This window comes from Cupressus sempervirens, chromosome 7, assembly GCF_028749045.1.
Source record: "Cupressus sempervirens isolate cs-2001-9-10 chromosome 7, ASM2874904v1, whole genome shotgun sequence".
NCBI lineage: Eukaryota > Viridiplantae > Streptophyta > Pinopsida > Cupressales > Cupressaceae > Cupressus > Cupressus sempervirens.
The window spans coordinates 567,945,963-567,972,146 of record NC_143124.1 but is presented as its reverse complement, the minus strand read 5'-3'; the positions used below and the strand labels follow the sequence as shown (position 1 = coordinate 567,972,146).

At 34.8% G+C, this 26,184-nt stretch overlaps 1 protein-coding gene across 4 annotated transcripts in view; it reads right to left on the bottom strand.

Annotated features, from left to right (window-relative positions):
- LOC149548026 (Glycosyl hydrolase family 47 protein) overlaps nt 1-26,184 on the bottom strand; it is a 169,028-nt gene that overhangs the window by 10,873 nt on the left and 131,971 nt on the right. For all 4 annotated transcript variants that reach the window (XM_089792045.1, XM_089792047.1, XM_089792046.1 and 1 more), the window contains 3 exons: nt 13,724-13,824; nt 13,385-13,526; nt 12,922-13,072 (listed from right to left, as the gene is read on the bottom strand). In XM_089792045.1, coding sequence (XP_089648171.1) covers nt 12,922-13,072; nt 13,385-13,526; nt 13,724-13,824 — 394 coding nt within the window. The remainder of the gene's footprint in view (nt 1-12,921; nt 13,073-13,384; nt 13,527-13,723; nt 13,825-26,184) is intronic.

Genomic DNA, 26,184 nt, shown 5'->3' with positions numbered 1-26,184 from the left:
GCATTTGTTAACTGAATAAATTAAATCAATCAACCGTTACAGTCAACCATTAACAGAAATAATGCGTCTTCTTACAGATGCCACCATACTCGAATATGTGATCTTTGTTGTCAGTGTATCTAATCGCTACAGATTCATCAAAGCTTTTGCAAATAAATAATGCCTATCTTTGCCGCTTGTCTATGGATTCACTTTGTTACCAATGCACACAAACATCTGCTTGAACCATTTTTGCTCTTAGTTTCATATTATATTCAAACTGGAACTGTCACAGCTGATGACTCCTATTATGGTTTATAATTTTCGGTTTTTGATGGGCAATCATATACATGTTTTAAATTTGAACTTTCATCGCTACGTTAAAGCATCAATCCCCTTTGAACATATATATTAGACTTCAGTCACTGGTGATATGACAGTGCCATCAGCACTTGAATTTTCCCCCGTGCATCAAAATCATCCAGCTAATTCATCATTTCAAGCATGGTTCGGTTGAATTCATTATCACCACCTTAACCATCATCAATGCGAGCTCCACCTATGGCATCCACTTCATCAAAGAAGACAATACAAGCTTTCTTTGACTGGCCCATCTTCCTAGAGGATGCTATCAGTTCCATTAAAGATCACTATGTATAATATATATGTTGTCTGTTGTTTGGACATAACATACAAGTAGTAATATATGGTGGCTCTAATTTTTGCAAAAATTAAGGCTCCATCGCCTCGCCTGAGACAAGGGTAGTTATGACGTGAGCAAACAACCCCATGCGAGCTTTTGCACTAGGTCACACAATTGAAGCCCCTATCTTAGGGCTTCCCTCGCAACACATGGGTGCCTCCCACACGTGACATATCTAACACCCAGGCAAGACTTTGCATTCTTAGCAAAGTCTCGCAAGAGGCTCCTTGGAAGTGCACGTGAGTAAACGATCTCACGTGCAAGAAATCGACACAACCAATTCTACAAATGACAGATAAAATGAAATATCAAACCAAAATGCGTGAAATTTGAATCCACAATGTAGTTTTTCGAGTAATTACCGGAGTTTTGTAGTCTACTGGTTGGCTGTGACATCGGGAGCACTCGAAACGATACCTATGACAAGACCATCATGATGCCTCAGAGCTCCTCACACAAAAAGACAAAAGACAAATGATTTTGAAAATTAACTTTAGGGGACTCATATAGAGTTTTGACCTATTTTTCAAAAGTGATCCGATTGACGTGAAAATCACCCCCCTTCCTAATTTGACCATCCTAAATTCATTTTCGGGATCAAAATCAAAATCTGACACTCATAAATAGCTAAAAAATGCATTTTAAAATTTTGGGACCAACACAATCAAGCACTTGTGCAGTTCATTTTTCTAGCACAAACTTCATACCAGAATCTCATCATATCAATATTCTCTCAAAATTTTCAACTTGTTCATCAAAAAGTCAACTTTCGTCAACCAAGGTTGAACTTGGTCAAATGGACCTCGAAATCAATTTGAATTGACTCAAACTCTGATACAATCTTTTATGCTCTATTCCATATTCTTCTAGATCTTTGATCACATCTTCATCTTCAATATACTACTCTACATCATTGTTCTCATTTGTCATCTTTCAATTTTTACTCCCGAGGGGGCAGGATGATTACACCATTGAATCAATCAAATCTTGCTTCAAATCAATCTAATCACAACTCAAAGTCCTACTTGCTAGGGGCATCTCATAACTATGGGAATATCGAGTACTCATATCTCATTTCAACAATAGGTGTCCCGTAATCTATCTCTAATGATCTTAATCTCATCACTAGGGGCATCTTTGTTCGTTGTATCTCATCTCAATCTGCTATTGTCTTTTCTATCGATCAAGTGACTGACTTTCTATCAATTATCTTGATCAAACTTATGACAATCCTTATCATAGCTCAATGGACCGGTATCTAGGCGTTCTACCTAGACTTCGGAGGATTAAGCCTCATTCTGGGGATGATCCTATGATTCATGATAGGTCTTGTTATCTATTTTATGGACCAGTATCTAGGCTTTCTACCTAGGCTCCGGAGGATTAAGCTTTGTTCCAAAGATAATCCTAAGCTCTCTTTCATTCACTTTCCAATGGGCACGTATCTAGGTGTTCTACGTAGACTCCTAAGGGTTGAGCCTTGCTCTGGGACAATCCTGGGAATTATGATTGGGCTTGTCATCTTATCAATGGACAAGTATTGCGATGTTCCATCTAGACTCTTGAGGGTTGAGCCTCGTTCTATGGACAATCCTATGAATTGTGACAATCTTTGATCTCTTGAACCAATATCTAGGTGTTCTATCTGGACTGTGGAGGGTTAATTTTCGCTCTGGAGATAACCTTAAAAATCTCATCAATTGGTCTTTATATCATCAATCTCAGGGCCAATCTTAGTTCTAGTTATATACTTTAGACTTTAGACTATTCTTTCAATCAATGCGCTTCTTGCACATCAATTTAAAGAGGGGCAAATGTAATACCCCAAAATTGGCACCTTGACATCCTAAACCAAATTCGGTGCATTAGTCTCAAAACATTTATCTCTCAATTGACAAAGTCTTAGTGTATTAGGCATTTCTAATCACTTGACATTACTTGATCTAAGTATCAATTGAAGAAAACCCTTAATTTGCAATAATCACATATCTATATTTAATTCCTAATATCAACTTGACTTAGCTAATAAATCCTATTGATCTAATTAATTTAATTAAAGGCCCTAGTGCATTTGATTAAATTAAAATCACCCGTTTAGCTAAATACACATGACAAAAGGAATTAATTAAATTAAATACCCTCATTTCAATTATTAAATTTAATTATTCAAATAATTGGGAATATTCAAATATGAGGTCATAGTTAACTTAAATCTCCAATTATTCTCTCCAAATCTCCTCTTTAGTTTAGAATTGGAAACATTGAGTTATCTCAAATCAGAAAAAAAGAAATAAAACTAGTTAACTGCCTTATCTACTTCACAAGTAATCAATTAACTCCTCTGAACTCTTGAGAGTTGCTCTCTCAAATGGAAACTTTCCAGTCGAACTGGATTCTCATCTAATCTCCACTCTTGATCAGTTATGGCATACATCTAGATTAGTCTTTTTCTTATGTTGTTCTTAGATTAACTTGCATTTCATGTAGCTTAAATTTATTTATATTGCATAAGAAAATCCTAAACATCTAGATGAGTTTGCATACATTCTAGCGTAAATCCTTCATTCTAGTTGGTCTAGTCACTGAACTCTCAATTCTAAGAGCACAATTTCAAACCCCATCAAGATAGAAGGTAACAGATGAACAATCCCATGTTTATTCTTGGGTGAATCTGACAAATGAAAACCATGTTGAAGTGTGTTGATGACTTTGAGACCCATATTTAGCACTCAGAGCGAGAGAGAGAGAGAGAGAGAGAGGTGAGGGGAGGTATGTAGGTTGATGGAGAGATGAGAAATAGAGAGAGAAGGAGAGAGAAGTGAGAAAGAGGAGCAATAATGTGTTTGAAGTAAGAATATAAGAGAGGGAAGGTATAGAGAAGAGTGAAGGGTTTCAAAAATAGGCTAAGAGCTTCAAGATAGAGAGAGGAGAAACTGAGAAAGAGAGTGAGGATAGTGTGGAGATGAAGAGGGATAGGATGATACATTTCTGAAGATCAATGGATATAGAGAGAGAATCATAGAATATTGACAAGAAATTAAAAATTATTAAAATTTTAGTTAGTCTAATACGTTATAAGATTTAGAGTTTGGGGAAAGAGGATAAATTGATATATAGAAAGCTAGAGAAGGAGAAGATATAGATGGATAGGAAAATTTTGAGAAATTGGAAAAGATACAAAGCATGAGATGGAGAGATATCAAAAGAACGGTAATAGAAGCATGTTGATTACTAAACTTTAGTGACTTTGAAGACTTGTAAGATCTCCTAGAATCTCTAATCTACATTATGACTCTTCAAGATACTATACCACTCTCAAGTATATACGTAAAATATAAAATAACTTATAATTACATGTTATATTTGATGTATATATCTTAACAAAAAGCACTATGAGGAGGATTAACTAATTTGTGATAAAATCTTGTACAATTTTTTGAAACTAAAACCTTGATCTAGAACGTTTATTTCATTTAGCTTTGGTTTGAAGATATACACACTCAATTTTCTTTCTTATATTCACCAAAATGTTTGTGTTTTACATAGTTAACATAATGCATACATAACATTATTTGAAATAACATATACGAGTTTTGGATTGGATTTTTTGTGCCATCTAGCATACATGTTTTTTGGATTGTTAAAGAAAGTGTATGTATTTAGCTCTTTTTTATTTTTTATTATTTTTAAGTGACCTATTTTGTTCACCATCTTGCTGCGTATACCCATTTTCCAACCTAATTTTTAAAACTATAAATTGAATGGATCTTCTAATAGCATTGCAATTGGAACAAAATTCAATACTAGAATAAATATGTAATAAACTAGAGAATATGATTGAATAAAATATCTAAAATCTACAACAAATCATCTTGATAATGTTTAGATTCAAAACTTGTTACCTTAATGGAATTAAGACATTGTGGTGACTAAGCAACATCACCATGACAGAAAATGGCCTCCATTCTGTTAGCAGACACAACTCTAGGTCCACCATTTGACATTCCCTTGAGAATTACCATTTTCCCATCAATTTTGAAAGAGAATGCCATGCGCTTGAAACTCAACGAGTATTTATCCAAAGTCTCCAACCATTGAATTCCCAACATAATATCAGAGTTAGCCAAATCAACCGCATAAAAATCATCTGTTACTGTATAATTACCAAGACCAATACTTAACTGAGGGACCTTATGTGTACTTACTAAAGTAGTACCACCTTCTACTCTAACTTCAAATCCTTCATGCTTCTTTGTATGTAAACCACGTTTTTCAACAAGAACAATATCAATGAAATTATGGGTAGCACCACTATCAGTCATAAAAATAACTTGTTGCCCCTGTAAAACTCCTCTTACTCTAAAAATATTGTAGTGTGGAGTTCCTGTCATTGCTGCTATTTCACTTTTCCCTAGTGAATTTTCCTGAGCCTATTCTATAGTTTTAAGATCTTGTTCCTAATTTGGATCTATGTTTACCTCATCTTCACTATCTAATACTACTTCAATGTAGTGAATCTTCCCTTTTCCCAAACATCTATAACCTGGTGCCCATGCTTCTTTACAATTGAAACACAACTTTTTCCTTCTGAGTTCATCATATTATTCTTTATCTAACTTGGCTCTAGGAGGCATGTCTCTATAAGAAGGTTTATTGTCATTATCAGGTCTTGGTGGTGGACCTTTAAAAGTTCCCCTTTTGAAGAGGGTTCCAATTTTCTTGCCTTTTTAATGGCTAACAATAAAGGAGGGTTTAGGGTTTTGACCCAACCTTTGAGAGCATCAAATAACCCATCTATGAATATCACAGTTTTTTGTCTCTCAGTAATCTCAATTTCTAGAACTGCTAATTTTTCAAATTCAGAAATATATTGTTCCAATGTCCTTGTTTGTTTATGCTGAGTTAAATCTTTAAGATGAAGTTTAGGATCTTTACAATCAAACCTATCTATGAGTCTCTCAATGAAGGTAGAATTGTGTTGATCTAATCATTACCCAATGTTATTTACCCATGGTGCCACCACTCATGCACTACCCCTTCTAAATGTAAGGCTACATATTTGATAGCTTCATCTTCCATCATAGGATTCAATTGGAAATATTTGTCAAGTTTTTGCACCTAGGCTCTAGATATGCTTTTTCTTGACCCATCAAAATAAGGGATAGACATCTTACCAATTTTCCTTTGTAATTCATTGTTATAACCCCGTTGTCCCTTAGGTCTTTGTTTAATCCTGACACCCAAGTATTCGCTGAAGGTCATTGATGCTCTAAATTCTTCTCTTGACTGTAACCAAACCTGATATATTTCTTCTTGTAAATCTATAATGGAAGGTTCTCTTTCAGGTTGAGGATTCCTAGGGGTGAAAGTAGGCATGGAAGGCCTTAAGGTTGTAGAACGCTTAGGCTGGTTATTTACAGAATGATCCTCTCGTCCACCATTTCTCCTTGCATTATTTTGATTTTGTTTAAGATTGTGAGTCATGAATTGAGTCATTAGATTAGTCATACAATTAACATTGTTTTGCATATCTTGTTGGCTCCTAAGTAAGGCTGCAATAAGATTTCTAGTATCATCTACTTCCCCGCTATTATTGTCTTGTTCAAATATTATTTCTTTGCCTGTCTTTGTATGATTATCTTCAATGTCAACTTGTATAGATTAACTAGATGACTATATCAATATGTTTTGTCTGACTTGGGTATTACGAAAGTTATAATTTCCCTTTTGCATATGTCTAAATTATGTGTTTGTTCCAAAGGAAGGCAGGATTTAAGGCTCTAATACCAATGTAAAGTTCAAGAAAAATATGCAATTGAAATTGATGAATGCAACAGTGTACACGTAATTTTGGACCAATAATTGCTTACCAATAGAACTTCTCGATTGCATTCAAATGATCAGACACCACTGATTACTTGAATTTATTTTATCCAACAACATCAGAACCAAACTGAACTCTTGAATAATTATTACTTGAATTTAGTAGACAATACCTACAATTGAATTCTTTTTACACAACTGAGATACTGCAAAATAGAACCTTACAAAAAAAATTGTGCACCTAGAATCGCATCATGAAATGTTATTTCTTCAACTATAGTGAATATCAAAACTTTCTAGAATCTTGTACAAAATATTGGTATGAACATTTGCAGTTTCGGAATTGTTGCGACTGCTTCAGTCACTTGTGTGTATTTAGATATTGTCGTATATGGTTGCACATTTATTTGGTGTCACTATCGATGATACAGTAAGAAATCCCCTTCTACCCGGAAAGACTCTATATTCCAATAGATGTGTGAACGGGTTCCCCGTGAAAGTTACTCTTGCCTACTCTCGACATTCTTCCCAATACAACTTTGTCCAAATCCATGTCAAATAAAAACAAACTGTATATCATACTGGTAAGACGACTCTCATCAAACTGCAATGGTTTGGATGATATTCACAATCTTCAGCATAACAACCAGACTCCAAAGGACAAGGTTGTCATTTATAATCCACTACCTAACATCCTCCACTAGGCTAGATGGCTCTAACAAAAAGAGAATATAACTTAACTTAATTCCTAGTTGTTTACACAATGGTCCTAAGATTTTTATTTCAATCCGATAGCCGCACCATCATAGTTCTTTGTTTATGCTAGAGAAAATACCTTCAAATAAGCTCGAGCCATATGTTTGGATTCTTGTCTCTACGTGACACCTCCGCTAATGTTTACATCTCCAGATACAATGGAATACCTCCTCGAAACGGAATAGACGAATTATTTTTTTCTTCTGATATCTTCGTCAATGATTGTCCACTAGGCCATTCAAGAACTAACGAAATATTTGATTTTGTTGCCTAATAATTTGAATTCACTACCTTCTTCAATGCCTCCTACAATTTCAACTTTGTTTTTTAAAGGTACAATTCACGGTTCTTGTGTGCAACTGAATCCGAAAACCACTTATTTGTTTATTTAACAATAAGTAATAGTTTCAGATACTATTAATTATTTTATATTAATTCATTAAGAATTGGAATTAATATAGAATAATTAAAATAATAAATGTTTACTTTATTTTCAAAATAATATTTCTAAAGGGACATCACACAAGTGCTTCATCTTGATTGCATATGGAATCAGGATTAAAAAACCCATTCTTCAAATGAAATTACCATGGAAGCAAGCTCTCTTTGCAACATGCTTTTGAATCCACAAAGCCCATTTTCATGTTTGCATGCACTTCATCTACATTTGTTATATTGCTGCCACATGACTTAAAATTCATGATAGTGATTTCTTGCACACTTGTTTATAATGAAAACATACCAATTTGTTATAAGTAGACACTATGTCGCCCATTTTCCATGCATTCTTCACCCATAAAGCTTGCTGCCTGCATATGTTACTACCCAAAAACTTGTTTTTGGGTGTTTCCATTATATAAGCATATACTTTGAGCTCAAACACATGAATTCATTCGTTGTCCCAAAAGTTTCCATCCATACTCCATATGCAAAAATCCCGAAACTCACATGTGCATTCTAAAACATGCAATAGACCCATCCCTTGAAGATGTTCTCATGTTGTGGAATTTTCATGTCACAGTTGCTTGCACCCACAACCTTGTTTTGTTAGATGACATCATACTCTACAAAGGTAAAGAGAAGAAGAAGATGAAGTATCAGTACAACTAGTACCCTAACTCTATACCACCTTCACAAGTTACTTCATATTGTGAAGACATCAAAGATCCCCATATCTCACCACAGCAATATTCATCTTGTCTCCACATTCTCACTGGCTTCCCACTAACCAGTGTTTGTGCATGTATGTGCAATTAATTTTTATCTCCCATCAAGGACCATCAAAGACTAAGATGGGAACAACATCATCAGTCTAGACGCAGAGTATTTTGATAGGATTTTCCAAGTTCGCCCTACTCTAGTGGTTACCAACATTTCAAAACAAAGGGCCTTGGACATATGTAATGATGACAACACAATATTGAATCAAGTACGTAAATGACAACTAGTTAATCAACAAGAGGCTCAATATTATCATCTAGCCAAAGGGAGTGCATAGCACTGATTTTAAGGAGGAAATCAATGTTCTCATTACATTATTGAGTCGCATCGGTGTACTCAAAGGATCCAACACCTTTGAGCCATGGATGTAAAAATACATTTCTCTCATCATCCAATCTAAACAAAAGATATTTTAGGGAGAAATGATCAATGATGTGTTGTCTAAGAAATTGTCCCTGGTTACTACTACAAGACTTTCTACATGAACTCCTACCTAGTATACATTGTTGCAGCCCTTGGCTCATTCTCATGCTTATCTACAAAAGGAGATCGGATGCCAGTGCTGATTTGGGAGTAATATGACAAGCTGCCTTAAGGGCCAACCAGATGCACTATAGGAGGGTGCAAGATGCCTTCTATGGGCATTACATGTGCATGTTGATAAAGAACTCCCAAAGGAGCGTGTTGGATGAGACATGGACTAGGGTAAATGAGTATGGTTGCTTGTTCCTTCAAATTCCCAGCTTCACATTCATGCAAGTTGGATACTTCAGAGGTAGGCAATACACACTCCACAGGTACCCTATCAATAAGATCATACTAATGCAGTTGGAAAAGAAGCTCATGGTGGTGTAGTCATACTAGTACACTTTGAATAGACCGGGCTGGGGATCTCCTCAAGAAATCCTTTAAAGATTGGTGATTACTCTTTGGACATGGTGCCCAAAGCAAAGAACATGGAGTTTGAACTCTAGAGAATCACCTTGAAGAAGTTCATGAAAAGAACTAGCTTTGACTGGCGCAGCTTGAATGATAAGATGAGAAGGCAATTCATCCATATTCATCATCTAGAGATCATTTGGATCGATTTGTATGCAAAGATAAACATTTTTCAGAAGGACTATTGTCGGTTAATTATAAAGCAAAATGTAGACGTTGACCTTGCAAGTTCCCTACCGGAGTTGAAGATGATGATCAAATTCTAGATCCAAACTACATCTAGCATCATGTAGAGAACCTACCTATTCTACCTCCATCATGGTCATCAAAAAAGAGCACACATGGGATCGTTTTTAGTCTATCGAACACTAACACTGGATTGTAGAAGAGAGGGCTGAAATGCATAAAGATCAAACAGAGAAGAGACTTCAATCATGTTGGTTTAGTTGGGTTAAATCGGAAATGAGAGGTAAAGGAAAGGATGGCACATCTCCCTCAATTCATGAACCCTTGGCAGCATCCACTCCGAAGCTTACCATTAAAGGGACAAAAGAAATTGCTCGTGTGCTTGTACTCAATTCTACGGAGCCTCATAAGACCCATGCTGATTTAAGTGATGACAAATCACCGCCACCGCCTCGGAAATCCTCTCCAAAGGCATCTCCTCCTATAAAAGTGTTTGTTGCCACAGATCTCCCTAATTCAGCACTCGCTTCAAATGAATCACTTGATTCACCATTGCATGCAGCCATGGATACCTTTCCTACAAAGTAGGCACCTCCTCATGTAGACCCATTTTCCTAGTTACACCAGCTTTGCCTATTTCCTTGGTTGCCCCTGCAATCTTGACAGTGGATCAATATCACAATTTTGAGTGTGTCCAATGCATATTCCATGAACATTCCTAATTTCATGGTTCCATCCATGGCAATGATGGATACCTCATCAGCACAGTTCGAACAATTCATGGCACAGATCACACATAGTAGTCCAACTCCAGTTGCAACCCAAACTGAAGCTCCACCCATTGTGACTACAGTTGCATAGGCTAATCCAGTATCCACTTTGGTTACCACCATTGCAGCAAGATCCTCCTTGATCTCTAGAAAGAACTCCCACTCAAGGATCACAATTCCAAACAGGTTGCCATGACCAAGGCCCCTAAAGAAAAGAAGGCAAAGATGGTTTCTAGGGTCATGGTTGGTGATGATAACACCAAATATGCAAAGGTAGTTGAGCCTCTTATTGAAAAGACAATAGAAGAGATGCAACAAGTTCACCACAATTGAACTTGGTAAAATAGCGTGTCAGCAAGATGTCGTGATGTTGTCAGCTTGCTTAATCGAAAGAATGACAAACTATGGGAGAAGAACAAGCTCTAAGAGGAGAATGTGTGACTACTTGGCATCATTAAAAAGATGAAGGCCTTTTCTTTGATGATTGATTCTATTTTATCACAACATGCAACAAAAGTTAAAAGGAAAGCCAAGGTTCTAGATGACTAGCGTGGCTTCCTACAGTCTTAGGGTGTAAATGTGAGCCGACGTAGCTATAGGATACTCAGGTATGAAAGGAACATTTGAGCCAAGTTGGAGGAACTTCTCACTTACATATACACACACACATATATTTATTTGTGTGTGTATACATACATATATAGATATGTATAGATATATATCCATCAACAACTCAAGTACCTTGAGGCTGATCTAGAAGTATGGAGGAGTGTGACTAAAGTGGACTTAGATGTTTTGTGCAATTGTGAAATCATTTCATCAATAGAAATGTACTACAATTATTTGCATCTAATGACCAGCAAGGAACAAGTGTTTCAAGGTCTAGTAACCAAAGGTGATGCAACAGTCAAGCAACTACAAGATCAAGAATGCATAATCAGAAAATATTTCAAACGGTTCGCATGCAAAATCATTGCTGAGAATGGAAGACTTTCCAAAATGGAAGGTTTTCTATCAGAGTTCATGAAAGTTATTTGTCTATGACTTGGGACAGAAAATTTTGATTTTAGCATGATTGATATTCTCACAAGCTACAAGCCTTCACTGGGTAGTCTACAAAACAAGATGGAAAGGTGTAGCAACATTACTTCTAGAAATGCAGATGTAATCTGAAAATTGACGGTTGTTGCAAAACACACAGGAGAACCAGATGTAGTAGTTGAAGTTGTATGGAATCATTGCAAAAATTCAAAGAATTTGTAAACACACAATGAAGATTCCTTCTAACTGTCTTGGGCACTTACTTTAGGTAGTTATAGAAAAAGACAAGGTGGTTGAGGGGTTCCTATATAAAAGAGAGAGTTCATTGTAAACAATCATCTTTTGTTTATGCAAGGAGACTATGCTGAAGTTTCTCGTGACTTGAAAACTTTGTGTTTCTTGATGCAAAATTTCTAAATCGAATAGAACTAGGTGTTCCCAAACTTTGTGTTGTGAAGCTTGAGATAGATTGGTGTATTTGTTATGTCGCATTGATCGATCTATCTTTGATTCAATTTAAGTTTTCTTGTGTGAATCATTTAAGCACTCAATTTGGCTTCTTCAAGACTTTGTGCTTCATGGAAAGTTATTGTTCTAGTTAGATAGTGTCTGCAAATACTTGGAATTAAAGACTTTTAGCTTTAAATTTAAGTATTTTATTTCAGTCTAGGTTAGTTAGCAGGAGGCGTTGCGCTTTGCTACTTATTCTGATTTTCATCAAAACAGATTAATGGCCAGAGTATTATTAATCATAACTGTTGTCATGGGAGTAGTTCTTAAGTCAACCACCGAGCCACAAGCATTACCGTAGCAGTAGCTACATTTTGTTAAGTTTCAAGTAGTAGTTTCTTCATGTATCATTCTGAAAAAGGAGAAGTTGATTTTGAGAACCACCCATTTTGTCAAATTCAGTTAAGTCTCTATTGAAGCCACGTGTAGTCGGAATGAAGCATCCCTTATTGCTGAGAGAGAAGATTTATCTCATTATACAATTACCTTAAATCACAATTTTGTAAGTTGCAGTCTTTATTGACGTACAAAAAATTTAGCCAACAAATCTATATGATTTGATGCCCTACATTAAAACATTACTTCGATATGTTTCATTATGGGTATGTCATATTGTTAACAATTGAGTTAAGAAGTATCTTGCTACAGATTATAAAGCACGTATTAAGTCAATTTCGTGCTAATATTGTCACAAATTAGGGTTGGCATTGCAAATGAAATACAGTGACTTTATTATTTATATATCCAACTGCTACACAAAGGTAGTCCTAGTTAGCTTATGCATAAGTTGTAAGAGAATGAATAGAGCAAATTCATGTGATTCATTCAATCTTTACTAGACATGTCCAGTAATACACAGAATTATATGTGAAGTGCCAAATCAACGTTATCTTCAAATATTTTTAACCCCAAATACTTTGATGAATAATAAAACATCAAAATAAAAAATATATATTTTTAACTATGAGTGCAAACTTTATCAAACAGCCATACCTTGTATTCAAATGCTTCACTTTCCATATAGACAGATGGAATCCACTCGTGCCAGGAATGTGTAACAGGAAGAGGATGGCCTTCAGTACTAAAAACATAGTTTCTATCTGCCAAAAAGGTATCCTCAAACAGAAGATATAGGTATTTGCACCTGTAAAAATTTTGTATACATTTGGACACATTAGCTGCACAGCTAAATACCTCTTTGAAGCATAGGGTAGTATTGTTAACCCTTCTTAAATTCTTTTTCAAATCAAATGAGTTGAATTGGAAAAACTTTGACGCTTCCAAAGAAAAGCCACAGATCTAAATTACCAGGAGATTCAATAAATGCTCAGTTTGTTTAAAATGCCACATCACACTTGCTGGGTGTTGGCTACCAATTGGACAAGGATTGGTGCATGTTCTGGCTGAATTTAACAGAAAGCAATACTATTTAAAAAATACACATTTATAAACTTACGTTTCTGCAAGAAAAAAGCTATGTTGATGATCTTCCAATTTCATTGTAGTCACATCTCTCACACTGGCAAACCCACCATTCACACGTGTGTAAACATTCAAGGAGTTAATGATTGCCTCACCAACCTCTAGGTACCATGGATCTGTTAAAAAGACAAGAAGAGCTCTCAGTATTGAAAAATGTCACTTCTTGTATATATGAGCTCCTTTATGAGAAACCTTTGGAATCCATCGCTAAAACTTGAAGCGACATTCAATTGGTATGTTCAGCAAGCCCAATGAACCAAAAAGTAAAACCAGCAAAAGAAACTTAAAAAAAAAACTTTTCAATAGATGTAACCTCTGGTTGCTTGATATAGAAATAAAGTTGACTCTGCCAGTTCAGGACGCAATGGATAATATTTCTCTGTTGGGTGCAAGATGTCCCTATCTAATAGGTACCTGCATAGCAAAAAGATCAGATTTTCTGCCTTACAATTGCATTCAAAAAGCATCATATGTTTGCTGGATTTTCAATTTTTTCAAGGTAAAATTCTAAGAAAATGTACACAACATCTTGGACAAAGTTGATCACCCACACAAACTGCTAGCCAATAGTTAATTCCTTATCACATTCCATGCAATCGGGATGGTAGCTAAAAGATCAAAATAGGGTTGGATGGACTGAGCTATAACAGAGGAAGATCATTTTCAACTTTTTCATGAGCTGCCCCTACATCTGTTTATAATAGTAAAATAAGTACTTACTGAGTACTAAGCAAGTTCTAGCTGAAAGAAGAAACTTGAAATTCTATGATAAAATGCTCAACACTAAACTAACAGGAAAAGTAAACTTAAAGACTAACACAAAAAAACTCTGCATCTCCAACTGCTGTTAATGGCATGCCCCATATTCCAAATAAGAGAATTCCATTGTACATTCCAACCATTGGCTAACAGCCTGCAAGAGAAGCAACATTATATGCATTCAGCATAAGAAAGGGTCATCAATTACCACCCACAAGATCAGTCTGACATATATCCAAGGTTTTTGACTGTAAAAATTTACTTAAAAAATTCTCTTGGTCACTCTCACGTTCAATGAGATATTTTTTATTACAGAATAACATGTGCTATGCCATATCTGTATCAAAGATACATTTAAAACCCTAAAGCAACTAATTGATCCTAATTAATGCATCAATCATTGAGTTTATGTCCCCTCGATCTGTGCTGACCTTGAGAGAGAAGTGGACTTCAGGGCAACTGTACTGCTGACATTCATAGGGATACTATTGTTAATATGAACTCCCTTGACTAAATTTATGGCATGTTATAACTTTGACCAATGGGCTTCTGTTTACACTGTTCCATTGCATTGACCTTATTTTAATGCTATTATTTCCTATTATGGCATTTTCTACTGTTCTATTTTTTTGTTGACAGAATTGTTTTGATGATACTGGTCAAATCTGTCACAAACCAATTAACATGCAAGGGACTTGGACTAATCGACCAATTGACTATCATACAAAAATACAGTCAGTGATGCTCACCCCACAGACGGAAATTGAGTTATTTTCTCTTCACAGCAGTGATTCAAGATTCACAATAGGGTATGGAATATCACAAACCCCTCAAGAACCAAACTTTGACTCACAAGGAGGTAATGAAAACTTTCCCCAAAAACCAATGCAGCTGCCAGGGAGACCTCCACTCTCTACACTTGTACAAATAGTGACCAGCATCCAAACCCTTTTCCGACAGCTAAGAGACAACAGCATTTTAAATCCGATTCTGGAGTAGTCTACTTCCAATTGGTTGTCTGTTACAAACAAGAGACAAACCAATTGGCCTAAATTGTGATCTGGTAGCTATTAATAAATTACTCTTGCCTCATCAAGTGCCAAACAAAGTCCTCTCAAAGTGACACAAGAACATGATGGAGAATCTTATCAGACAAAAAACATGCAAGCAATGGCAATGTGCCCCATGATGCCTAGGACAGATTTTATTTGGAAGATGATATGAAAAAGATTAGTTTACAAATGTATGACCATTCACATCTATATCCATCAAGTTGGGGGGAATCCAAGATAGAATCAGCTATATTGCAAAGGCACACAAAATAAGGACTCAGCTCGCTAATTAGTGCTAAGCAATGACTCTTGTTCAAGCAAATAAGATATCTTGTTTACTAGTTTTGAAAGAAAAAACAAGACAAATTATATATTTCCAAGGTTAATGATTCCCACCATACTACACAAACTCGGACTCAGCAAGGCCGACTCAACTCATGACTTAGCTATGGACTCGGCAATGACTTGGTAATTCTATATTGCAAAGGCACACAAAATAAGGACTCAGCTTGCTAATTAGTGCTAAGCAATGACTCTCGTTCAAGCAAATAAGATATCTTGTTTACTAGTTTTGAAAGAAAAAACAAGACAAGTTATATATTTCCAAGCTTAACGATTCCCACCAAACTACCCAGACTCGGACTCAACAAGGCCAACTCAACTCGTGAGTTAGCTATGACTCGGCAATGACTTGGTAAAATGGAAAGACCATTAAAATTAAAAGATTTTTAACGATTTAAAACTTGTTTCATGCACCTTTTAGTGAATAAAACATAAACACGCTATAAAATTGTCAAATAGAAGCTAATTTGTCGTCATATACATAAACAAGGAACATAAATGATAAATACATCATATACATAAAATGTAAACTGTAGCCAAGTTTGTCAGGACTATGGAATCGAAACCAAAGGGATTTTGGATGAAATGAGTTAACTCCTGTGAAATTGAAAACTATCACAAACATCCTGACAGTATTTATATAAATGTAACTTAAAGTATAACAAATACTTAAATGTTATTTTCATATAAATCCTCCCACCCCTTGAGCTGTGTTGAATTGCAAAGAAAACTTGCAAGCATATGCTTGGACTTAGTGAGTTGGGCAAGTCATGCTCCAAAACTCGGTGACCCAAGTTGCCAAGCTGAGATAACTTGGCTAGGCTGACCCAACTCACTGGGCTAGCCTGACTTGCAGTGAGTTTGCTGACTCTGATTCTAACAGTGGAATGAAATATTTGGATGAATTATTGTACTTTAAAGATATTAAAGCAAATATTCATGTGCTCCCCACATCCCCTATACCTAATAAATAAATCAATTTGCATAGGAAAATTTCTTTTCAAGAGTACGTAATAGGTTGCCTAGTTTTCTCCGATATTTTTTCTGGTTTTACTGTATAGCTTATTGTGCTTGATGTTAGTTTATCCAGTTGTTCAGATATATGAATACAGCCATAGATAGCAGCATTTTATTACATCAAAAAATGCATTTTTCCAAGAGTGACACAATTAACTATTAATGCTTTTATAGGTTCAAGGCAAATCTGGAAACCACAATTCCTTCCTTAAACCCCAATCTCTGCTTCAATGAAAGGTGATTACGAAGTACTTTTCATAGATACCCTTAAGATGCACTGCTGGTAATATTGTAGTGAGATATGATTTCAGTTCTTACATCAGCAATAGATACTTTCCCACTCCTTGGTGTGTATAAACAGCTCAAGACAAGTACAACTGTGTTGAATGATGCTAGATATGGTCATAGACTCCTTCAATTTGTTGTTAGAGATCTTTGAATGCACCTCCTTAATACACCAACGCTTCCTTTGAGGTAGCAATTTTATTAGATGAGAAAGAGATGGCTAAAACACTAAGTTCCTGATTTGGATGCAGATTCCGGAGCGGATTTTGGAAGCGGATACGGAATGTGGGGATTTTTTTTTGGATGCGGATGAAAGAGGAAACATATATATATATATATATATAAAGAAATGCAAGAAATATACAAAAACAAATCATTTGATAGTAGGACTATGATACTTCACCCTTCATCAAAATTCAAGATATTTCAAAATTCATATGATATATCATATATCAATGTGTGTTTGTCCAACATTAGAGTTTAGTCTTAGACAATAAGTTCAAATAGGTTATGTTCCAAAATGAGTTGTGAATGCCTTAAAATTCACATTTAGGGTCGTTTTAGGGTTTCATAGGAAAAAATTACCTTAAAAAATCAATTTAAGCACATGCATAATGGGGAACTTCAGTTGTTTTTGGGTTTTTCTTTACATTATTGGCTGCTAGGCCTACAAGTGCTACTTGGTGCTTCTAGAAGCCCTGTGGAAGCTAGCAGGAAGCTAGCCACAAGCTTCTGGATATGCATGGAACCCTGTGGCTGGCTTCCTACCAGCTTCCACAGGGCTTCCGGAAGCACCAAGCATCCATTCGCTTTGGATGCAGAAGCATGGCCTATGCAAGAAGAATCGGTATCTGAGCTAAAATAGTAAAGTATAGCTCAACGATTGCAAATAATAGAGTCAATGCAAATATATATCACCAAAGACGACATATATAAAATGTCTTCAATTGCAGTCCCATATATTATTTCAGATGCAGCTTCTACCTGTCAATATAAGTCTCTAAATGCAGCCTATATCTATCTCCAGATATAGCAAATATATTCAAAACTCTTCCTAAACAACTCAACATCTGAAATAAAAATCAAAGTTTTTTACCAGAAAATAAACCCTTGGGCCTTGGTGAATGATTTAATACCTGGTTACAATACTTGCTGAATCCCTTGACTGTGTCTTCCAATAGTGAAGAGATTGTTATTCACACAAGATTTCGTCCTCACAAACCCTTGTAGAAAACTCTCCAATATTTCATTAATATTTTTATTTCATCCAAGCAAGCTGAAAGAGAGCTCTTCGTTCCTTTTTATAGTGTTTCCACATGACCTCTCACACTTGTTTTGTCAATATGGCATAAAACATAACATGTTTTTGCCCTGCACTAATTTTTCAGAATTTACTTTTTTCCTCTTCTTTTCTTGCAGCCCCTATATTCTCACAAGCGTTTTTTCTTTAATATTTCCCCTTTTACCCTTGTTGTCTCCAATATGTTATTAAATAAAGGGGTCCATTTTATTTAAGTTTTTCCCACAAACTATAGACTATGCATAAATAAAGTTAAATAATTAAAATTAACTTTATAAAATAACATTATTAATGGACAATAAATCACATCAATGACCAATAAATCTTCTTGTCAATTTTAAACAATTACCATCGACATGTCACTGCCAGTGGATATCCATTCACCCCAAAATGACTGGCTATAATGTAATGTCCCCTTTTTGGGACATTAGAAAAGTTAAAAGACATTCATATAATTCTAAAATTGACTTTGACAACGTGGACTCAAATTATAGGTCAATTTAATATTATAAAGTGGGCTAAAAATGACAAAGAGAGATGTGACGAAAAGCTAGGAAGGGAGTCAAAGAGTCACTGCTGTGAGAATAAAAGGAGAAGAGACTCAATCATTTGGCATACTTGATTTATGATTCAGATTTCAGTTTCACTCTGGCGAGAACTATTCGGAAAACTTCAGCTTTCAGCCAGTGTGAGTATGTTAGCCCCTCGTGCCGGTAGACAGTGGACACAAACCCATTGTCTGTGGAGACATCACTCCAAGTGTCATGTATGCTCTTACAGGTTCTTCTCTTAGTGTTCCAATCTGACTGTAACAGTGTGTTTGAGATTGGATTTTGAATGCTGGTTATTGTATTGCTGTTGTTTAATGCAATAACATGTTTTAAGGAATTTTATGAGAGTTAACTGGTTTTATAGTGTTGGTCTGTAACACATTTTCATATGCTTGAATCTTGAATATTATTTTGAGAAAGAACGGGTTAATATCTATTGGAGTATCTACTGGTTTCTATTGTTGTTATGTAATACATCTACCTATGCTTAAGTTTTGAAAATATTATTGGGGAAGGAGCCAGATCAATATCCATTTGGGATATTTCATATATACAGTAAGTATGACTAAAATTGTCTCAAAACCTCTCAAAATGACCTACACTGAAACTGTCTGGGCCAAATGTTTCCTAAGTCCCTTTTATGTCATAGTTAGCCTACAAGACTATGAAAAAATAGGCTAACAACAAACTCATACAGCTTGTGCTAGAAAGGGGATGTTATAGAGTAACAAGGTGAATAAACAACTCCAAGAATTATTCAAGCAAAGTGTCTTACACATACAAGTAGTTCACTATTAGGATCACCCATTGTCACGGTCTGGAAAACAGATACCTCTTCAAGGATACTAAAAAACGATAAAGCCTTGAATGAGATTGGCATCAAGACCAAATATCTAAACTTAAGATTCATGACTTGTTGAACCAACTTCAATGTGCTAAATATTTTAATACGTTTATCTCTAATCTGAAGTAAAAAAAAAATTTATATTAATGATTGGTGCTTCAAGAAAAAAAAAGATTTATATTAATGATTGGTGCTTCCTATTGGTTTATGTTATACATCTCTAGTTCTATCACACTTGTTAGGTTTTTTGGTTCCCAAAACCGCAGATTGGAATCCTACGAGTCTTGCAAACTTGACGCTGGGATATCCAACCGGTTATGGCCAACTTGACGGGATTGATCGATGCGATCCAAATTCCCTACACTTCTAGCTCTGCAAAACCAAGGCGGGTGTATGAACAAAACACTTAAGCCCAAGATGCTTATAGCAAACCAATTAGAATGCGAATGCAATCAAAGTTTTCCTAATGGCAAGAATTATAGAAAACTTTAAACTTGCAAATAACAAATTAATAATAATAAATGAATATATGAATGCTTTTTAAAAAGAAGTACAAATTAATGCAACAAATGAATGTATTAATTCTTCAAAGGAGAGATATGATATAATTGCCAGCATATGGATTGCAAATTATGAAAAATATAAAGACCAGTGTTGAAGGGCGATAGAGTCAATATTATAAGTTTAAAACATACAACTTCATAAAATTCTATGCACATCAATTATAAACAATTTAGTAATCAAGATGCGACAAATCAAATATATAGACGCAATTTTAAAATACTCTAAAATGTATTTCAACTCCTACGGTTCAGAGACAAACCAAACATAGATTCGGAAACAATTAAATATTTCTCAATATCTATGATGTTCGATTTTAAAATGCTATAATTGATCCTATTCATTTATCTATCATATAAATTATTTAAAAAATTAAAATAATAATTATAAAGGACGAAACTGTATAATATTTTAATTCTAAAGCTTCATCCAAATAAAATAAATAAATATTCTTACTGATTATGCTGGAAATAAAATTGTATTGGAGGCACTCCTTATGGATGATCCATCCAATGCAGTTTGACTCCAAAATTGCATATAAATATATTTGTTCATTTATCCGGAATTCACGAGCTTAGTTCAAAAAAACATTTATTTACCAATAAAGGATTATAATATATCAAAGTGCATAAGATATGTAAAAATTTAATATGAATATGAATTATCTCTTGTTTGATTTTACATCATATATTTATAGAGGACGGAGAGGTATGTTCTCAACCATTGCACTCCTACATACCTAATTTCAAATTTAGTAACTATAACCGCTTTAGTTATTCAATTTTACAATTGCTTTTAAATGTATAACTCTGCGGAACTACACATGGGAATAATTTATTTAACAAAATGGATGGAACTCTCTCAAACTGCAGTGAATAATTTGTTATATATTATCAATGCCTTCTAAAGTTCTTCTTAAAAACACCTTCCCCGATTTCTCCAGAATAAAGCCATGACATTAGTTACCAAAACCTGATTTGCATGCAATTCTATTCTTTTCACAGGGATTTTTGAACAGGCTTTTACTCTCCAGTCCATCAAACTGCAATCATGATTGTCAATTCATACTATTGTAAACTCCCCTTGTTCAATGTGAGTACCTGCATTGAACACAAAAATTGTTAGATATATTTACATAATAATCAAGGAGTGAAATCATTGCTCATAAGCCATTAAGGAAGACAGTGATTGAGATTTCCACCACTCCACACGAAAGAAATTCATGGAGTCTCTCAAAGGTACATAGTTTGATTACATATTCTGATTTTGATACTAGCATTGAAAATATCCTGGGCATTCTGAATATGGCTCTCACAAATGATTCATTTACTGCTAGTACTTTGTGTGGGAGTTAGAATTGGTGCTGTTATATTGAATTGAAGTTGCATCTCCTTCTATCTTCAACATTCATGTATTAATAACTTCCTGAGAAACTGTTCTATGATTCCATATTTGACTATACACGGAAGATGATCCTTTGATGCCTGCTGGTTGTAGTATATGAATCCCTGAATATGATTGTCCTGAAGCTGCTGACTGGGAGTCAGAAGTCAATGACGTTCATTACTGTACAGGTGGACTATAATTTCCTGAAAATATTTTCTGATTGGTATTCTTCTGTTGTTCTCCTCCAATCCCATGCAACTTACTTGGGCTCATACTCATTTTTATCATTGATGCTTTCAGAAATACTCCTTCCATTGATGACTAGACCCAGGCTTAAACATTACTGTCCGAAATGTTGCTGTTGTCTTTGTAAACCCCCAACAGGATTCATTACTGATGTATCCACCTGTTTTCCTCCTTTTGAGCCTAGCCCTCATTGTTGCCACTACACTTTCTGATTACCGAATGGAAGCTCTGAAATTATATATAAGATTAATAACATCCAACCTAGCATAATTTTTGTTAGAAATAGGATTTTGAATTGGTATGAATCAGTAAAATATGGTAAATCATAATCCTCGAGTCATGATATATGATATTCTAACATTATTATATTAGAGATGGCTAGTAGAAAATGGAGGCTCTAATTTTAAAAATTTAGGCTCCATCAAGGTTAATGGGTGATATATTAAACCCATTCATATGTTTCGTGGTGTGTCCAGTTGATGTGTTGGCTTTCCATGCCAAATGAGAATGTCTAACTCATTAAGTAGAACAAACTAAAACAGAAGCAACTGTCGAACAAACTAAATGTCCTGTAAAATATGAAGTAGTGTGGGTTTACAAAGGAATCACTAATCTATTTGGGATGTGCAAGTGGAGGAGGAGAATTAAAAGTTGATCCAACAAACATTGAGGCTAACACTAATTAACTTGAATCTAGCGGTATTGTGGAAACAAAGCGATTTGTTGGGAAAAATCAATTATGAGGAAATCTGTTCATCATTGTCCGTAGAAGCACCTCTTCATGCCAATACAAAAAGTAATGAGATTTTTTTGACAATGTAAAGGAAGATACCAACATTTTTGATATACTGAAATACAAAATCTGCCATGGACCAATGTCTGCTCATTCTAATTTACAGCATTCATTGAAGTGGAAATGGATCCAAAGGAGTATGCAATGGGAGTAGTGTTGTTGCAAAAATGCAAGCTAGCTTCTTGTCATTCTGAACTATTTTGTAAAGCTATAATAGAATATTCTAAGGTTGTTTCTCTGGTAACTTTTAAGCTCAATCTATGAAATTTTAGAACCAACTCAAATCCTAGCTGGTTCTATAACCAAATTCTTAATGTGGGTAACGCGAGAGCATCCAGAGATTAGAATGAAATTAACTAAAATATATTGGCAAATGGTGAGCCAATTTATACTAATTTCAAATTCACAAAATTATTTAGTACCCAAATTGTTAGATAGTGATATGCAAAATATGATCTAGCCAAACTAGCTGGGAACAAGAAAAATGTGTCAATGCAACATGGAAAACTGTACTACCTGATTCTGCTACATGTCATGTCGGTGAACTATGTCACAAGGTTCAAATTCGAATTCTAGATCGATCATAAAATTTGGATGAAATTCAGCAAGGGTAAAAAAAATTTTAAAAAATCGACATTTAATTTGCCTTCAATAAATTATTTATTTTTATATTTAAGTAATATATTCACAAAGTTGTCAAAATAGTTTGACATCACTAAATAATTAAACTAAATAACTTTATATTATTTTAAAATAAAATAATACATATTAAATGACAATATTGTATTAAAGATTATAAAATTCAAATGAAGTTCGAAAAGTGTAAAAATTCGCTCAAATTCGAATTCAATGGATGGAATTTGGCGTATCATATGACTAGGTGGATAATATATTGAAAATTGAGATGATCTGGTCAATAAACTAAAGATCTTTTACAAGGATGCATGGATCCAATAATGAATCTTGTAAGAACTTTGAAATTCAAAATACTAGCAGAACCGCCTAGCAATGTGCCAGGTTAATATTCAAGCTGTAACATGCATGAAGGATCCATCACAAGATGGATTCTAGAGGGGAGGGTTATAGAATAGAGGGGAAGGCTATAGAATAGAGGGGAGGACCCTAGAAGATGGCCTACTCATACTCCCACTCCTACTATAAATCCCATGCCAACTATAGAAAGGGGGAGGGAAAACTATGGGGAAGTGTTGGATGCTTGCTATGGATTCTATATGAGAACTCCGATCAACAAAGAGATTCCAACAATTAATCTGTAAATCCAAATAATTGAAAGAATTATTTTAGAGATTGAAAAATAAGCTGATACTTTGCATGTAGAAGTGATACCCAAAAAACTCTAAAATTCAACATTTGAAGAAGATTCTAGAGAAGCAAATACAAAAACTAAGAACCTGAAAACAGAAACTTATTCATTACTAGGTAAAATGATACCCAGCTGCCAGCATTGGCATGTTGTGATAGTTAAGTAGCTGTATTGTTGTTCTTGCCATCAAGGTTCATATCACATTGGGGATGGGGTCCCCTATTTGTAGCCTCACTAGTTCATAGCTCTGGATCAAAGCACTTACACCTCTCTTAACAAAAATGATACTCAGCTGAAGTAGTACGACTCCCCTTAAAGGAAAATACAATTCTGAAATTCCTCACCTCCTAAAGAATGCATGACCTGCTGCAAGTATATAGCCAGCATAAGGAAGTCACAAATTCTTTAAAAATAAAGAAACCTTTTTCTTGACTATCATGGCCCTAAAAAACTGGTATTGACCATTGAAGATCCTCCATATAAAGCTGTGATCAGTTCTAAAACTGTTTGATTAGCAAGTTGATAAGTACGGCCAAACTAAATGATGGAATATGAATCTGTGAGGCCCTTGTTTTGTCTTTATATTGCTGAGATTATGCTTGGGATTTTACGAATTCAGCGACTAATGTTGTGGTCCAAGTAGAGACTGTACAGACAGCACATAAATCACCATTTCAAATCTGCAACTGTAAAAATTCCTTACAGATGCAGCCTAAATAAAGAAAAAACTCACTAAAATACTAAAAACATCGTTAGTATTGAATCTTCTTAGAGCCGAAACTGAAACACTAGCTTTGTTGTCGGGACCCATATTGCATCTTGCTCAACCTGCATAATAATTCTTCTCCATAAGTTTTTCTTAAGGGGGGTGTTGGAGTAAATAGGATTTTCCCTAATTTACTCTTGCTTAAGCTTACTTGGACAAATTATTTAAGGTATTCTTTTTGTTTTTCTCATTTGGGTAGTCTATAAGCAGCCCATCGTACACTGTAATATATTAAGCAAACAATCATTTCTTTTGCATCTCATTGTTCCCATTTTTGGTAATTGGTCGTCTCATGGTGTGATCCCGAATGCTGCAATACAATTTTCATACTAAGTATTGCATTTCATCAGCAATAATTTTAAATAACTATATATACAGAGAAATATGCAAAATTTACCCTTAATGATTCCTCAATGGATCTTTAATTATTTACCTAAAGGCATGGAAGAGTTGGGAGAGAATATAAGGTCTTATAGTTTTTATGCTATTTTACAAGGGTCACTAATTGCATTTGAATCCATTATGGTATGGTAGGCTTTTGACTACCAAAAAGGGAAACAGTGGCATCTCTCTATTGCTGTTGTATCCTCTCTGAAATAAAAAATTTATACAAATATGTTAACTTCTTAGTTGTTATATAAGACTTGTTATATAAAACTGCGTATTCCATGTACAATGTTAGTGAGGAAATATACCATTCCTAAGGTCTATTGTTCATACATATTATTCACTTCATGGCATATTAATCAATATGATCATCTTTGCAAGTTAGAACCATGTCTTTGAGGTAATAGCCAAAGAAATTAATTATATGGGATGATGATGATAAAATCTGATTTATGATGCAAGATTGATCTAATGATGTAATGCATGGCATGACATGACATCTATCTCAACAAAGGATCTGTTATGAGTCTTATGACATATATCTGATTTATGATGCAAATCGAATGATCTATGATGTAATGCATGCCATTGAATGACATCTGTCTGAACAACACGCGGAGTATCTATTATCTACTTTTGCTACTTATGAGCAACCTTCTACTACGGACTTGCTGCACCATTTGATAGTGTGAATACACTTCATAGCTCTTTTGTGATCAATTGCATGTTAACCGAGATGACAGGATGGTAATAGCATCATCTCCATGCTATGTCACAAGGTCCAAATTCGAGTTCATGTTCAGCAACAATAAAATTCAGAAGGAATTTAAGTAGAAAATTCAGATTAAATTTTCCTTACATAAATTTATTTATTAATTAAATATACACAATTAAAAAAGTAAAGATACTAAGTATATTTAATTGAACATTTCAATAATAGTAATCTAAATTTAAATATTTTAACACATTAAATTTTAAAAGACTAATCAGTTCGAGGGGTTCAGCTTAGTTGAATGAAGCAATGAGTTCTCACTGTAGAGACCTTGGTTCAAATCCCAAGAGGGACATCTTTCTGGAATTCTAAGTTGTGACTCTTGGTCTTCCACTAGTTGTATTTGTGCCATTGTAAAAAGGTGGATTCTAAGTTGTGACTCATGGTCT